Source organism: Chiloscyllium punctatum, chromosome 37 (assembly GCF_047496795.1).
Source record: "Chiloscyllium punctatum isolate Juve2018m chromosome 37, sChiPun1.3, whole genome shotgun sequence".
Classification (NCBI taxonomy): Eukaryota; Metazoa; Chordata; class Chondrichthyes; order Orectolobiformes; family Hemiscylliidae; genus Chiloscyllium; species Chiloscyllium punctatum.
This window is the reverse complement of record NC_092775.1, coordinates 41,057,948-41,076,351: the sequence shown is the minus strand read 5'-3', so window position 1 is coordinate 41,076,351 and position 18,404 is coordinate 41,057,948. Positions and strand designations below refer to the sequence as shown.

The 18,404-nt window shown below is 40.1% G+C and overlaps 1 protein-coding gene across 2 annotated transcripts in view; it reads left to right on the top strand.

Annotated features, from left to right (window-relative positions):
- Positions 1-18,404, top strand: part of LOC140463034 (collagen alpha-1(XIV) chain-like) — a 186,691-nt gene that overhangs the window by 141,068 nt on the left and 27,219 nt on the right. For both annotated transcript variants that reach the window (XM_072556643.1, XM_072556644.1), the window contains exons 37-44: positions 697-750; positions 1,049-1,144; positions 1,297-1,350; positions 3,549-3,602; positions 6,585-6,638; positions 12,423-12,494; positions 12,981-13,016; positions 13,133-13,199. In XM_072556643.1, the coding sequence (XP_072412744.1) occupies positions 697-750; positions 1,049-1,144; positions 1,297-1,350; positions 3,549-3,602; positions 6,585-6,638; positions 12,423-12,494; positions 12,981-13,016; positions 13,133-13,199 (487 nt within the window). The remainder of the gene's footprint in view (positions 1-696; positions 751-1,048; positions 1,145-1,296; positions 1,351-3,548; positions 3,603-6,584; positions 6,639-12,422; positions 12,495-12,980; positions 13,017-13,132; positions 13,200-18,404) is intronic.

Sequence of the window (18,404 nt, the reverse complement as noted above, 5' to 3'; positions counted from 1 at the left end):
ACCTCTGTGCTGTTACATGTCTAGCCCTGATGTGTATTCACAAATTTCTTTTCTGTATCTTTAGTAGCTAAACCTGCAGCCCTGGAATTCTGTTTGCAAATCTCTACCTATTAAAACACTCCTGAAAATCTGCTTCTACTACTAAGTTTTTGGGTACTTGATCTAAAATTGCGTGGTTCGGTGTCAAACTTTGACTGGTTGTGTTCCTCTGTGGGCTGTTTCATTTTGTCAATGATGCTATATAAATACAAATATTGCTGGAGGAACTCAGCATATCTTGTAGTGTCTGTAGGGAAATCTACAAAGGAGTTGAAATCGGGCACATGTCACGTCTGCAAACATTTCCCATGTTTCTCTGAAATGCTTCTTAAAATCAATACTTTGCCTTTTATGATCTTAAGATGGTGCATGGAATTTTACAAGTAGTAGAGGAAATCATTTTAAAGTATAATCATTGAAGCATATCCTGTAATGATAAGTCTGCATTATTGAGAACATGAACATGACCATGGACTAACTTGACTTATGTGAACATAAGCCCCTTCATAAGACCGAGTCTGCAATAAGGTGATCTCGGTTTTGCTCAATTTCTGTGAAGAGTTGGAGTGTATTTATTCATTATTTCTATCTAAATAATACATTCAAAATACTCTCAATTATATTTCTTAATCCTGCACTTTGTAACCAATTCTTCAGGGTCCTCCTGGTTTAAGAGGAGCCCAGGGTGAGCGTGGGGAACCAGGATCACGGGTAAGTATAGAAATGTGTTAAAAATGATATTTTACCGAAAAACTGATTTCCAGTAATGCAGAGCTTGGTTCTGTGTCCTGTTGGTAGCATCTCTGCCTCTAAATGAGAAACTCCAGCGCCAAATCCCACTTAATAGTGATAGCTGCCATTCAGGTTGATGAATGGTCTGCTAATCCTACCAATGTTTCCCTGTTAATCCCCAAAGGCAGGGAAAAGTGGGTAAAGATGCAAAATAAAGGAAGAACAAACAATGTCTCAACTTTCAGAGAAGTCCTATAGTGTGACATTTGTCTTGCAGGGTCCAGAAGGTCCAATTGGTAGTCCAGGGCCTAGGGGGTCAGAAGGCCAACCAGGACCTCCAGGACCGAGAGGACTCAGTATCCGTGGACCTTCAGTACGTATGTGTTGTTCATGAATACTAAACATCACCAAAATAAATTATATAATGTATCATTTGTTATCAATGGAGGATAAAATATGATTAACATATTGGGAACAATTTGAAATAGTTTACTGATGTATCTACTTTTCTTTCCTTTAAAAAAGGGTCCTCCTGGTGAAAAAGGTCAGAAAGGTGACTCTGGACAAAGAAATAGCCAGGTGAAGACTCAAAGAGAAATATCCTCTTTAATTTTATAATTAATTATTTACCTTTTTGCAACCTTGATCTAAAGATGGACAAACATGCTGAATTGCACTTTGTGAAGTGTACTTCCATTTATAAATAATGAAGCCATGAGAAATTCTGATGTCTTAGATTATTGTAAAGCTCACCACTGATATATCTAATCAGGACCGTGTGTAATTTGAATGGGAAGAGGTGTCTGAGCTTGCCTTTGTCCTTCTAGACAGCGTTGGGAGGTGCTTTTGAAGAAACATTGCTGTTGTATAGCACTAAATCTTGTAAATGGTCCATGCTTTTATCATTTTACATGGATGATGAAGGTGATGAATATTTAAGGTATTGGATGGGATGCAAATCAGTGGGCAGCTTTGTTTTGGATAATATCAAGGTTCTTGTGTGTTTTTAAACACATCCAAGCAAGTAAGAAATATTCCATAATTTTCATAACCTGTGTCTTGGCAATTGTAGTAAGACATTAAGTGGTCAGAGGGTGAAACACTCACCAGAGAATACCCAGCCTTAAAACCTACTTGCATAAGCACGTAATAGAGGCACTGGCCCAGTTATATTTCTGATTGTGCTGACTCACAGGATTTTAATGGTGGGAAATTTGATGATGATAATATCATTGAAGAAGATGTGATTAGTTTCTTGTTTATAGACGGTAAATAATCCCCAACCCTTATGTATTGTGAATGCATCACGAATACTAAACCCGAGTAGAATATTGCCCAAGAGGTTGGCACATGAGTGCAGACCTCTTCATTATTTATGAATGGAACTGTACACTTTTCAATTTGTAAAATTCATTCATGAGATGAGGGCGTCATCGGCCAGCATTTATTGCCCATCCCAAGACAGCAGTTAGGAGTCTATAGAATGCTGTGGGTCTGGGGTCACGTGTAGGCCAGACCAGGTAAGGATGGCAGTTTCCTTCTCTAAAGGACATTAATGAACCCAAATGGAATATTTCCAACTATGGATTTGTGGTCACCATCCAGATTTTTATTGAATTTGAATCCAACCATCTGATGTGCTGAGATTTGAATCTTGGTCCCCAGAACACTACCTGGGTCTCTGGATTAACAGTCCAGTGATAATACCACTAAGCCATTGCCTCCCCTTTTTTGTCCTTATGCTTGTCCATATTCATGGACTGGAGTTTGACATTACCCAACACTTTGCTGGGGATTGAGAATAAACTGATAGGTCAGTAATTGGCCAGAATAGATAGTTTCTGCCTGCAGTGGGCAGGGAATAATGGAGCAACTATACTGTAAGAGCTTGACTGGAAATGCAGCCATTTCTGGAGCAGAAACCTTCAGAACCACAGCCACATAGAATGTAGCTAAAATGAGAGATTGAAGAAGTTGGAGTTGTTTTCCTTGGAACAGAGAAGGCTGAGGGTGACATGATGGAGGTATGCAAAATCATAGGAACCTGTTTTCCTTGGCAGAGTGTTCAAAAACCAAAGGACATCAAGCTAAGTGGCAGAAATATTAGAAGGAATGTGGGGGAAAGCTTTTTTTACACAGAGGGTGTGGATGTGTGGAAGTCACTGTCTGAGTTGGTGGTGGAGGCAGACCGTAAACACTTTTAAAAAGTACCCGGATCTGCATCTTAAATGTTATAAGCTGCAGGGCTATGGCCGTGTGCAGAAACATGAGATTAGAAAGGGCATCTTGGGCCAGCTTGGACAAGATGGGCTGATGGCCCCCTTCTGTGCTGTATCATTTCTATGGTTCTGTCCTTGGTCTTTGGAAAATCCATTGCATTCAGTCATTTCTTGATAGCATGTGAAGAATGGTGGGAACCTCAAACAGAGATCAAACTGATTCATCAGTTCATAAACCTGTGCATCAGGAAGATTAATGAAAATGACTGTTGATACTAAAATGTTTCCACCTTATGGAAACTGAATCTGAATGCTCTGTGTTTATCTGTCAACTTTAGTTGGAAACCAGAATGGGTTTGATTGTGATAAGGTGATAACCATCAATAGTCAGAGTATGGGGACTCACAGATGAAAACTGATCACAAAAGGGATATCAGCTTAAACTTTGGTAAAGAGAGAATTTCTGGGAATGGGAAGATAAAGTCATGACATAGCTTACTTTTTAAAGAATAACCTGACTGCATATGATCAAATGTAAATGATTTAATTTCTCCACAGGGTCCTCCGGGTCCTCCAGGTCCTCCAGGGGCTGAAGGCCTTCAAGGACCAAAGGTAAAACAAAAGTTATATGAACAGAGGTAAACAGCAACATGACGTAATTAGGCCTATGTCACTTACAAAATGTAAAGAAAGACCTGCATTTATATGCCACCTTTCACAACTTCAGGATGTTCCAAAATGTTCTTGTGATTTTTTTGCCATGAGGCCGAATGGGATTTCTCACCATCTCTTTCCAAACTCACCTCGTTAAGTACCTACCCACCCTATCATATCCCTCACACCAAACTCTAGTCCCATTTTACCATGTGCCATTCCTGGAACAACTAGCATATCACCAGATTTGCCAGAAGATTAGCATCCCTGACAGCTTCAGTGTACTTAAAAGGCTGCAGTGCACCCAGACACGCAATGTCATCTTGAAATTGCCCTGCTCATTGATGGACAATTTCTGACCATGATGGAAAAGGAGACGATGCTGCCATGATTCTCTAACAGAGCCCTGGCTTTCCTGGTGGACAGGGTGGTGCAAAGGAAGAGCATCCTCTTCATGAAGGACTGGCAGATGAGGCCATGACACCAGACCCTGGCAGCCCAGTCCAAAGTTACTAGCCAGGTCAAAGTGGTCTCGGTGCAGAGGAACAGGCAACGGTGCTGCTCTGCTAGGGTAAGCACCACACTCTTTTCCCTGCAACCTCACACACACACTTTCTCTGCCAGGGCACCCTCCAAGGCTCATGCTGTGCTATTCTAACTATTGCCTGCAACATCTTCCCTCACTTGCTCTTGTTTCACCCCAACCTCCCACATTCCTAACTATTAACTCTGTATGGCCTCTGTGCTGCCTTCGAATCCTGCTGTCAGTGTCATTCATTGCACACCGTTTCTAACCACTGGCTGTCATGTCTTCTCTTTCGTTTGTCTCACAGGTACCAGTGGGAGGTCCATCATCTGGGTGGAGAAACAGCCTTCTCCATCATATACCTCCTGCTTGACCTCTGAGGAGAAGAGTACTGAGGCCTCTTGCACCGCCCCCCCCCCCCCCCCCCCACCCCAGTTCAGATACTGACACCTCAGTGAGATGTTCTGCTGAGAAAGTCTGGAGGCACCTAGCAGTGAGCACATCACTGTGGCAGCTCTGTAACTGCCCGATGAAGAAACATTCCAGGCAGCTTGCATTTGAAGGACTGCTGGAGACCAAGCACTGACTGAGGCCCAAGCAGAAGAGGAGCCTTTGGGTGTCGGCCATTAGGGAGTTTTTCCGCATGCAGGGAGGAATAGGAGGACTGACCTCATTGCCCAGAAGTGGCAGCAGTGTTGCGAAGTATACCAGCATTTAACTGCTTCCTATGGAGACATAAGCATCTGCCATGGAGAGACAAGTCCAGCAACCACAGGATCTGCTGGAGAAGTGCACATGTTTGCACTCCATTGCCCCAGCCACTGGTTCCCATCACTAAAGGCATGGCGATAGGGGAACAGGAAACCTGACACACTCCACATCACCTTCCTTCACAAGGAGATAGAGCAATGCCAGGGATCACTCAGCCAGAGAAGGAAGCACACAAGGCCCTTTAGCAGTCTCCTCTCGAGACGCTTGAAAAGTGGCTATGCCCTTCATCTCACCTTGTCTGCTGTTCCCCATCGCTTGGAAGTCCTAGTCCAAGAGGGTTAATATGCCTCTAGCAAGAAGCCATGAGCAAGTCTGCGCTCCAGACTCAAATGTCCCAGGGTCATCAAACCAAACCTGATTAGCAACTGTTGGTTGACAATGTCCACAGACGCGGGTTGCTTTATGACTGGTATCTATAGATCAAGCCAGGATGCTGAGCAAGATGGAAGTTGGTCACAGCCAGTGGCATACTAAAGTTGCTGAGGACTCATTCTGTCTTTCATGTCGAGAATTCTCAACTTCTAGATTGTTCAGGAGATTTAGAAGTTACTCTCACCTCACATTGAGATAGGTCATGCCAAACTTCTTGCGTGATGCTGCATACACATTCTTCCACAAATCTTGCTCAGGCCTGTATAGGATTCTGTCATTTTTTAAAATGATAAACCTTCATAAAACACTGGTTTGGCTCAAATGCATTATTGTGGCCATTTCTAGTCATCACATCCAGACGGGATGCAAAGACTTCAGAATGTGTGAATGAACTACGAACATGAACAGTTCCAGAGATCAGGGCTTCACTCCTGTGAATGGACTGGAGAGGTTAGGGCTGTTCTCTTTACAGAAGAGATGATTGAATGGCGATTTAATAGAGGTGTTCAAATTATGAGGTGTCTAGGTGGAGAAAAACTTTCTATTGGCAGAAGAGTCAAGATTCAGAGAATATCAATCTAAAATGACTGGCTGAAAAATGAAAGAGACAAGAGGAAAATCTTTTTTAATGCAGCAAATTGTTCAGATCTGAAATTCACTATCTGAGAATATATATTAAATTGTAGCTTTCAAAAGAAAATTGGATAAGTACGTAAACAAAATCTTTGGCTGGGCTGCACAGAACTAAGTGACTGGGATGAGCTAAGTTGTACCAACACAATGAGCTAAGTGATCTCTTTCAATACTGTAGCCATTCCAAGGTTCAAGACTCAGCCCAGTGGACGTAACAATGCCTAGAATGGATTCATGTCCATGATTTTCCATACTTATTAATTACTATATACTGAAGAAGATTGCCTGTCTTCTATTGAACTCTGCCAAACCAAGTTTGAATTTTGTTTGGTGCAGGTGAAACATTTCACATGTAGCCCAGAAATATTGAAACAGAATCTGGGATGCCTTCATTCTTTCAAAATAGATAGTTTTTTTTTGTTTTTCTTCACCTAATGTAGAAGCAATTGGATCTCATTCCAGTAGATGTGTTAATTTGCAGAGGAAACAAATCCAGTCTTGCCAGCATAACCTTGAGCAGCCTTCCTACTCACTCTCGGATGAGAGGCAGGATGAGATAGATCTGCAGTCTTTAATTCGGGATCTCAAATAAATAAATATTCAGTGTTATAGGTTGTTAATTGATGTCAATGTTTTAGGGTACAAGAGGACTGGAAGGTGCAATGGGACCCCCAGGACTTCCTGGACCAAGGGTAAGTTTGATTTAAAAAGAATTTGATTACAAAATATACTTTACCATCTTTGAGGACAATATGGTCAAGTTGTTTTTGACCAGTTACTCACAAAACAAGAATATTTCTTTAAATAATGAATTTTTCAGATGTTGTTTAAATGCTCTTCTATTGTTAAGTTAGAATTGAACTCATTATCAATGTTCCATCCAAACTGTACGAATACATAGTTGTCCAGCAACCTAGGAGCTCGCAGGCAGGCTAATCAGAAATTGCCCCTTTCAAGTTACTGTATCTGTGCAGCCATGACAGCAAGAAAAATGCGAAAGAACTTTGCTCCTTAATTTTTATTTTATTCGTTCATGGACTGTGTGTGTGTCACGGACAGGGCTGATGTTATGGAGTCACATGGTCATACAGCATGGAAATAGACCCTTCAGTCCAACTTGTACATGCTGACTAATTTTCCAAAACCAAACTAGACCCACTTGTCTTCATTTGGCCCATATCTCTCTGAACATTTTCTATTCATGTGCCTGTCCAAATATCTTTTAAATATTGTAACTCCACCCGCATCTATCACTTCCTGTGGCAGTTCATTCCACATACAAACCATCTTCTGTGTGAAATACGTTGTCCCTCAAATTGCTTTTAAATCTTTCTCTTCTCACCTTAAAATTATGCCCTCTAGTTTTTATCTACCCAGCCATAGGGAAAAGACCTTTGGTGTGCATCTTATCAATGCCCATCATGATTTTATAAACTTCTATAAAATCACCCCTCAACCTCCTATGCTCCAGTGAAAAAAACTCCCAACTTATCTAGCCTCTCCTTAAAACCTAACCCTTCAGTTCTTTCCTGAACTTTCTCCAGCTTAATTATATCCTTCCTATAATGAGGCATCCAGAACTGCAAACATTATTCCAGAAGAGGCCTCACCATGACTTCCCAACTCCAATACTCAAAGGTCTGAGCAATGAAAGCAAGCTTGCTAATTGCCTTCCTAACCACCCTTTTATATGTGATGCAAACTTCAAGGAATTGCATGCCTGAACCCCTAGGTCTCTCTATTATACAGCATGACCCAAGGCTCTACTTTTAACTGAATGAGTCTTACCTTTGTTTTGATATCTTGCTTTTCTCCAAATAAACTCCAACAGCCACTCTTCAGCCCATTGACCCAATTGATCAAGATCTCTTTGTAATCTTAGATAACCTTTCTCACTTTTGGTGTCATCTACAAACTTACTATCTATGCTTCCAAAACTATCATCCAATTTGTTTATATAAATGACAAACAGCAGTACAACCAGCACAGATCCCTGCTTAAATTTTAATTTTGAATCAAGTTTTAATGTTTAATTTCCCATCCTTAAATGTCCTTAGGAAAGTGATATTGAACTATTGTGGTCTGTATGGTGTAAATGTACCCATGTTGTTGTCAGGGAGGGAATTCCAGGATTTTATCTTGATGACAAAGAGGCAATGACAATATTTTTTCATGACACAATGGTTCATGACAGGGAGAAGAACCTGCAGGATGTACATCCAATGCATCTGCTGGTCTTTCCCTTCTAGGTGATAGAGAACATGGGTTTGGAATTTAATGTTAAATAATTCTTAGTGAAGTGCTGCAGAGCACCTTGGAGATGGTACACACTGTTGTCACTATGTACTGGTGATCAAAGGAACAGATGTTTGGGCCTGAAATCATGTGTTTTGTGAGTGTTGCTGGAAGAGTACTCACTTGGGCAAGTGGAGAGGATTTCATCACACGCTTAACTAGGAGGTCGATTCATACTTGTAGCTGTGAATAAATCTCTTAAATATCTTTCATATTCGGCTATGAATGATATAATTATGAGTGCCACAATATATATTAGATTATATTATAGAGAATAATGGTTTGTAAAATGCCTTGATCGTTTTTCTGGAATACTTTGACTTCAATGTTCTCTTTGTCTCTACCACCTGTTATGGCAGTTATAAACCTAGACATGACTGTTGGAAATATTATCAGAAAGCACTCTTATTCAGTTCTTCTATCCATGATATTTTTTCAGAAATGTTTACCCATCTAAAATATATCAGATAATGCCTCCACTAAACTGTGGAAAGACATAGCTCATATAAATGCATGCAGGGCTCAGGCAATAGGAACAAATGAATAACTGAATAGAAGAAGCCCCAAATTCTACTTCCCAACATCCTAATGGTCACAAGATGCAACAACAATGAAGTGTTTAACTAATCAAGGTAATAAATTCCTATCAATTCATAAATAGCAGGCCAGGGCCATGGCTTACATTATTAATTAGTGTTGGTTAGGTCTACAGGTGCTAGTGTGACACCTGCAGAAGAACATAATTCTTATTTCAAGGATTCTGCTTCGAGATTTTGCTCAGTCATGGATGCTGTAGTTTATTTCCTTTTCGGCCTGCAGCATATCAGGGGAAATGAACAGAAATGACACATGGGGGTAACTTATTCAATGAGAGAGAAGGAGAGAGAGATGTGCTCCCATCCAGAGACTATGTCTTTGAGGATCTTCAGGGATCCTTTTTTCCGAAACCAACCTAAATGAAGAACAGTATGGCTTCTACTTCAGTAAGAAGGTGCTCAGTGAAATCTTCCACTCTTGGAGGTAGAGCTGCCATCTCAGATTGGGGCAAGACTAGCAATATCAGTTGCTTTACAGATAACCATGGCCATGAGCCTCTTGGAATGAGGAGAGCTTCAGTCTCAACCAGGACATATCTCCAAAATCTTTCATTGTTGTGTAGTGGTGGTGACTGAGGCACTGTAGGGGAAGCAAGGAGAAAATTTTGACTGATCGCCCTCTGTAGAAAAGTAGATAGAACCAACATGATGCTGCCATGATGCAGGCATTATTGACAGCTGCATATTGCTTCTCAGGCACTCTATATATCATCAGAGATTGACGTGAATCAGAAGGGTGTCCATTCACAGTATGCAGTTTGTCTAACCATACTCATCATGCAAGCCATTGTCCTGCAAGTCATCCTGATGCTTTTATTCGTACTAGTCAGCCATACCTTTAACATTAAGGCAGCATGAGAGAGCAAAGAGTGATTAGTGGATAACAAGGCAATCTGCTGATCAGCTGGCTCATAACTTTGCTGTTCAATCCTGGCACATGTCCTGTCAATGATAGAAGACGAGTCAAGCTGCAACACAAGGTATTATTGAGGAGATCATTACAGTGCTTAAACCGTGCCTGAATCACTCAAATGGAGCGCTGCAGAACTCTCCCAAGGGTGTGTCATGATTGTTTATGGTCTGCTGCCTCCTGTACAACTATCTCATCATGCCACCAGCAAGCCCTGAAGATCAGGATGACAAAGAAGAGAATAGTCTGGCTCATTCTGACAGGAGTGTCAATGATCAGCTTGATTGTAGTACGAGTGAATGTCACCCAAATTCCCTATTGAAAATAGTCCCTTAAACCTCACCTTTCCTCTGGCATGATCATCATGTCATTTCCTGAGCCACAATGCAACCATAAAAGCCAAAAATAACAATTATAACCCAACTTTATTAAACCAACCATGCAATATTCCTTGTAAAGCCAACTAATCACCTTTACGCATTCCCTTATTGCCGTCTGTCAGGTTCCCGTGTCGGATTTAGTCTTCATTGGCAAGGTTTCCCCTGTCCATCACAGAAGTGTTATGGTACAGAAGAAGATTATTCAGCCCATCATGCCTGAACTGTCTCATTAAATGATCATTATTGCCTAGTGCCAATTTCTTGCTTTTACACCATACCCTTGGAAATTGCTTTTATCCAAACAAACATCCAACTGAAGCTGCCTCCACCACAATTCCAGGCAATGCATTCTCTATTCCAACTATTTGCTGAATAAAAACCTTTCATCACTTCATCTTTCCTTCTTTTGCAAATTTAAAATTATACCCTCTTTATCTGTTCACTGCATAGTTGACATCTTAAAGTGTAAGCCCTTTAAATATATCTGTGTCACAATACAGTGAGATAATTCAAGGAAACTGACTTGTGAACTTTCATGTGCATGTGCTTTTGAAGACAACATTGCCCAGTGGCTGCAAAGTAGCTGACAGAAGGATACTCGCTTTCAGTGTGGAGGCTATAGATGGTTTTGCACCATGACCTAAAACAGCTCTGACTCTAGGAGTCCTGTTTTCAGAATGTATTGTCATGACATGCTAACGACAATCTGGGCTGGCTAGTGAAGTGGTAGTGGTGAAGGGACAAACATTAGGCATCAGGTTTATATTGCACAGAGCACTGCCACTCCTCCAGATAGTGACACAGTAACCTGTTGGAGCACAGAAAGTTGTCTGTTGTGAGAACCTGCAAGCCTTTGAGCATTAGTATTTCAACCATGTAAGCATGCGTATCAGCAATCTGCACATTGCAATAAGCTGAGCCTGCATGGCTTCAGTCTGAACTTCTATTGTTCGAAGTCTTCTGTTTGTGCTGCAATGGAAGCTGAAGTATTGGCCATCAGATTCCACATCACAGTTGGTTCTCCAATTGTTTTCATGAAGTTGACACTATTTCCACACTGGAAAGGATGGATTGTCAGCTCTTCCTAAAGGCATATGTAAGTTTGGTAGTGAACTCCTAGTGGGTTCTTCACCCAGAGAGTGGTGGGGGCATGGAATGCGCTGCCCGTGGGAGTGGTAGAGTCAGATTCATTGGCGACCTTTAAGCGGCATTTAGATAGGTACATGGATGGGTGCTTAATCTAGGATAGAAGTTCGGCACAACATCGTGGGCCGAAGGGCCTGTTCTGTGCTGTATTGTTCTATGTTCTATGTTCTATGTTCTATGCTCCTTGATTGTAACAGCATGCATTCTGACAGTTCCGTAAGTGCACCAAATAACTCTCTGAAGACATTGCAATCCTGCCCTGGCAAAGACCTCAACCAAGTCTCCTGCAGCAAAACAAATACATGATCTGATTTGAGTGAGCTGAGACCTGCACCATCCTTTCCCCTGTCCTTGCTACCAGGAGAAGATCCTTTGCTTGGCTACCCTCAGACAAACGGACCCTCCTTAGGATGTGCAGCAACTCAGTGCATTCAATACTAGGCTCAGCACCACCATCATTGGAATGAGCAAGGACCATGCAGTCTCAAAGCTCCCTACATTAGAAGGAACTAATGCAGATGAATCCCTCATGACAATCCTCATTTTCAGAGGCTATTGAATTTTATCCTGACATGTCTTCTTGAAAAATTACTACAGTTTGTGATCAGTGATGGTGCTGAACACTAAACTAGTTTGCAGTTTTGTGTGTTGACCCTCTATATAGGAATACTGAAAGATTGAATTCTTTAAAAGATGTAGTTTTCAAATGATTCTACTTTCTTCTTTAAATTTAAGCAACTTTGAAATCATGGCGTGGTATTACAAGAAGTGCCTTTCAGAAGTAACAAAGTCACAACTGAGCATACTTTACGAATTACTTGTGAATGTGTTGTATCAAAAGCAACACATTTTATTAATTAAGAAAGTTGTTTGGAAATAAATTGTAAAATACCAGAACTGTTTCTAGATCTTGGCCCTCAAATGTTGCTGTGGCATATTTATGTGTGAACTGTGAATGCATTCAGCTGGAAATCTAATCTCTACTGTTTGATATGAAGCATTGGTTAATACAACCTCTAAAAGGTCAGACAGAACAATTTTTTTTAAAAGTCTTCAATGTTGGTACATTTGTATGCCTTGATAGTAGTTTAGAGTCTTTGGCTTTGATTTCAGAACTGATGCTGATTCAAATCTGCTCTGGTTTCTTAGGGGCCACCTGGTATCACAGGGCCATCAGGTTATCCAGGGGACCGAGGTTCACCAGGAAAAGTGGGACCATCAGTAAGTGTCTTATCGCTAATTCATTAGTTTCTTGTGTGAAACAATGATTTTTTTTACAATTTTTACAATCAATCCAAGCCAATGTTCCAGAATTAGAGTATAAAATAATTTGCTAATTCATTCATGGATGTTGGCAATGTTAGCATTTGTCATTCATCCTTAATTGGCTTTAAACAAGTGACTTGTGAGGCCATTACTGAGGGCAATTAGAAGTTACTAACATTGCTTTGGCTCTAGAGCCATCTTCCTCACAGGGCATTAATAAACCAGATGAAATTTTACAATATTTGATATTGGCTTCATGGTTGCCATACTGAGACAAGTTTTATATTCCAAATGTATTGCTGTCCCAAAAACATAGCCCACGGCCCAGTGGTACAAGCCCAATTAACATTGGCATTATTCCATTAACTCCCTTAATTAATGTTGCTGTCTAAGTATGAAATTTGTGTGGTTCAGTTGTTCATGTTTTTAATGATTTTGCAGGGTCTCCCTGGTGCAAAAGGAGAAAAAGGTGAAAAGGTGAGTGTTCTGGTTTCATTTGCTTTCTCTTGTGTTTTTATTTATAATATCAAGGAATGTACTCCACTAAAAGATCAATGAATTAAACAAAACATTGGTTGTATTTTAATTTTCAGGGAGAACTTCAGCCGCTTGCTACAGTTTATCAGCTGGTTACCCAAGCCTGTGAGGAGCTTGTTCAGAGTAAGTATCAATAACAAGATTCCAGATTCTGCTGGCCAAATTGCAATTTTTTTTGGCTAAGTGCAAGTTATAAGTCGAATGTTTTGGAGGGATCCTTTCCACGAAGCACAGCGAGATTTCTTGCCACATCTTACTAAATGTGCCTCATTAACTAACATGAGCGTGGCATCGCTCGCATCTGATTTTAGCTCCATTTTATCATGTGCCAAACCCACAAGAATGCACCACTCAGTTAATATTCATTGAAAGAAAGTCATATCTTAAAAGTCATCTTAAAATGCTGCTGAGTGAGGCAGAGGGCTGCTGACAACCTTCCTGGCATTGCAAGACAAAAGTAATATGAGCCTGGGAGCTCTGGCAGATGGGCAAAGCACAATGCAAGATGGGGATTTTGTAAGCATCCAGGTAAGCTCAGAGTGAGTGACCTGTGACAGTGAGTGAAGAGCCTGAAGTTGCAGCTTGGTTCAGACCACAAGCTATGTGCATGTCCCTTGGTGCACTGTGTCCTTAGAGCAACAGTACACTGCTAATTGCCAGTGCAGCATTGAAGTGCAATGTGCCTTGTAAGTGGATGTGTTATGGGGATTCCCAGATGGTGGCACACATTAAATCCAATGTGTGTGGATGTCGGGTGCATGCCCATGGAGTGTACTCTGAGATGTCAATGTCTTGTGTCCAACATGGAGGTCCTTTGGAGCAAGCAACAAGCTGAAGTAAGCAGGTATGGGCTCTGATTTCTATTTTGAGGTTTCTTGATGTCCAGCTTGCTTGGTGTATTTGATCAGTAGGGAAGTTGAATATTGAAATGGTGAGTTGTGACAGTAATGAGACATTTAACAAAGAACAATTCCTCTTAACTGGTAGTTGTTGCTGCTTGGTGAGAAACTCATCTCATTGTTTGTCAAAAAGTGGCATGAGGCACCCATGACTTTGAGATAGACCTCACTGGAGTTTTCACCTGATTCTAGCACAAATCTTTCCATTTCCCATATCACTCAGACATTGTAAGATTCCAGCATCTGCAATCATTGTTTTTACCTCATTGTAAGATTCCATCCAAAGGGGAAAGACCAGGGCCCCACTGGATTTGATACTTTTTAAAAAAGCAACTTGTTTGAATTTGCATAAAATTTCAGAGCACTTTATGGTTTCAGTCTACTTGTTATGAGTGTTATGATTCAGTGGACTATGAACATTTGATTTTGTTATCAATCTTGATTTTGAAGAAACTTCCTTAAAAATGTTTTCATTATTATTAAGAATCGTATAATGGCTTGCAAATTCATGCATTTGTACATTTTTATGTCTGATATGATGATATATATAGCAAACGTTAGGATCAGGGAAGCCTTGTGAAGTTGGTGGATTCTACTTGTGTTATGCAACAATTTTATAAGTGGAAAATGTGAGAATATCAATAACCTTGCTACTATTTGTTCAACATACTTGAGCATTATAATTAAAATTAGGGCAGGGAAATATTTATGTAGACTCCCTGTTGGAATTGAATTAATTAATTAGTTTAAGCTGACATTCTATATGTATCTGTAACAAGACAAAACTAATATGTGCAAAAGTTATGTCCTCCAGACCCAGAGCAATTTGTAAGATATTTATTGTACACTTTTGCAACAACTGGCTGGACGATGCAGAATGATGCCAACCATGTGAGTTCATTTCTCATACTGCCTGAGATTACTGACTCTCTTTCTCAACCATATCCATCCCCTGAGGCATGGTGATCCTCTGGTTAAACCAAATCCAATCATCTCTCTCGCTCTCTCTCTCTCTCCCTCTTTTTCTCAGACCTATGGCCAAGTACTACTATAGTGCTTTATCTTTATATCACAAAGAAGTGCAATGTTTTCTAAATTATACATTCAATTTTCAATTCGTTCTTGTAAGATTTATACATGATAATGGTATTTCCATATAGGGTTAGTCATCTGAAACAGGAATTCCCATGCTATACACCATAGATGGACACCACAGAGTCTTAGGAGCTACATATGGAGTTTAACTTTGTGTTCCCTTCAATTTGCAGATATTTCAAGTTATTGACACTAACAGATTTCACGATACTGATTCACCATTTGTTTATCAATGAAACACCAAAGAGAAAAATAATTCCTTCCAAGTCTCCAGAATCTCAAAATTCAAACAAGATACACAAACATAAATTCAAGCAGAAAGTAGCCACTTCCAGATTGTGCGGCCTCTCCAATCATATTTGGTCTGAGATTTAAGCCAAGGGTAAATTGGGAGTTATTGTAGTATTTTAAAAAAATGTTTTGATATGAATCATACATAGCACAGTATTATATTGCAAAAAGAACAACTTTATAACAGTTTGCGATTGGAATTTATTATCTTTAATGTCACACAATTGATTTGATAATGACTTCAGTTCCATTGCAGTTGCAGATCCTCCCAATGAATAATTTTACAGAATGTGGAGCTCAGAAAGAGACCATTCGGTCCTACCTGTCCATTGCTTATGCTCAGCTTAAGCTTCTTCCCATCTTTTACCATCTAAATGTATCATTATGACAATATATTTCCTTCTCCCTCAAATGTTTATCTAGTGTTTCTTTAAATGGATTGATACCACTTGTTTGAAGTACTCCCTATGGTAATAAGTTCCACATTCTTGCGCTAACAGGGTGAAGAGGTGAATTCCCTATTGGATATTTTGGTGACTATTACATTATAGGACCATGGGAAAAGGAATAGTTCATTCAGTCCTTCAAACCCATTCCACGATTCAATGACATCATGGCTGATATGTGGCCTAACTCCATATATCTGTTTTTGGCCCAAATTCCTTAATACCTTTGCTTAACAAAAATGTATCTATCTCATTTAAAATAAACAACTGACCCAGCATCCACTGCCATTGTAGAAGTAAGTTCCAAATATCTGTCACCTTTTGTGTGTAGAGGTGCTTCCGAACATCTTTCCTGAACGGTCTGACCCTTATTCTCAGATTATGTCTCACATTATAGAATCCCCAACTAGTAGAAAGTAGTTTGTCTTTATCTACCCTGTCTTTTCCTTGAAGACTTTGATCAGATCTCCCTTTGACCTTGTAAACTCTAGAGAAAACAGGCCTAATTTGTACAATTTCTCCTCATAACAACAGCTGATTCTTATAAATCTACATTGTGCAGGTACACAATCCTTTATCCGAAACCTTCAGGGCCAGCTGGTTTACGGAATTCAGAATTTTTGGATTCCAGAATAAGTGACAATTTCACAGTGAAATTAAAAAAAATTACTGAACAGCCGTCGCACCTATGAGCGTTGAGACAGAATTGACGCCTGCCAGTGCTGGACCACGCTGCCAAGTCACATCTGAATGATGTGGGTCAAATTGGTGTGGAGTTGGGTTAACTGTTTGCACACCAAACAACCTTGTTATGGAGAGAAAAACCTCACGAAGCATTCGGATTTCAGAACTTTTTGGATACTTGGATTTCAGATAAAGCATTATGTATCTGTACTCCCTCCAGGGCCAATATATCCTTTCCAAGGTGTGGTCTTACATCTGCTCAGAGTACTTAAAGTGTGGATTAACTAGGGATTTGCATAAGTACAGCATAATATCTGCATCCTGGTTCTCTAGTCATACAGTTATAGTGACATAGAGCTGTATAGCATGGAAACAGACCCTTCAGTCCAAGCCAATCAGATATCCTAAATTAATCTAGTCCCATTTGTCAGCATTTCACCCATAGTCCTCTAAACCTTCCTATTCATGTCCCCATCCAGATGCCTTTAAATTTTGTAATTGTACCAGCCTCCACTACTTATCCAGCAACTCACTCCATACATGCGCCACCATCTGTGTGAAAAAAGTAGTCCTCTAGATATAAAGGCCAGCATTCTATTAGCTTTCTTGATTATTTTCTGCACCTGCTGGTGTCATTTTAAAGATATATGCACTCAAACCTCAAAGTTTCTCTGGACATCCACTGTATTTAACATCACACTGGTAATGTTCTCCATAACCCTGTTCTATCATTTCTAGGTCAAGATAACCTCACACTTATAATGAAGTCCATCTGCCACAATTTTGCCTATGCACTTAATTTATCAATATCCCTTTGTAATTTTATGCTATCATCTAAAATGTATACCATGCTGTCTAACTTTATGTAATCAGTAAATTTAGATGTATGACTTTCTATGCCATTAACCAGTTCATTAATAAATAATGTAAATAATTGAAACCCTAATGCAGATCCTTGTGGGACACCACTGGTCACATCCTGCCAAATTGAGTAGCTATCCATTATCCCTACTTTCTATCAGCTGCCATGCAACCAATTTCCCAGCCGTGTCAGTAATTGGCCCTCAGTTCTCTGGGCTTCTGTCTTAGTTACACAATGTCTATAGACAATTCCCTGTCCACTACCTCAATCACTTCTTCAAAATACTCAGTGAGGTTTGTCAAGCATGACCTACCTGTCATGAGTCCATGATGGTACTCCCTGATTAACTGAAAAGTTTCTAGGTGTTCAGTTACCCCATCCTTGATTACAGACTCCAACAGTTTCCTAAACACAGATGTTAGGTTAATTTTTCATAATTCCCTAGTTTTCTCCTTTTACCCTTCTTAAAAGGCAGAGTGACATATACAACTTTCCAATCCAAAGGGACGACTCCTGTATCTAGCAAACTCTGTAAAATTATAGGCAGAGTGTCAGCAATGTGCTCTCCTACTTCCTTTAACACTGTTGGATGGAAACTGTCAAGGCTTTAATTCTATTCATTTCCTCACTGCTGATCTTTTATTTACGTTAATTTTATTCTATTCCTGTTCCTGACCAACTAGTAATTTCTCAAGACTTCTGGCAAGCTGTCCTCTTTTTCTACTATAAATACTGAGGCAAAGTAATTATTCAGCATTGTTTCCCTTTTCCCCATAGTCGTCGATGATATCCTCACTTTCAATCTTTAGTGGGCCAACATTGCTTCTGACTACCTGCTTTCCTTTTATGTAACTATAAAAAAAATTTTCAATGATTTTGATGTCCCTTGCATGTTTCATTCAATAATCCCTTTTGGTATCTCCTATTAGGCTGCTTTGTGGCTCTTTGCTGGTCTTTGTAACTTACCCAGTGAGCAGGATCTGTGCTGTTCATTTGCATTTTGTAAGCCCTTTCTTTTAGTTTTATAATGTCCATTATCTCTTCAATTGTC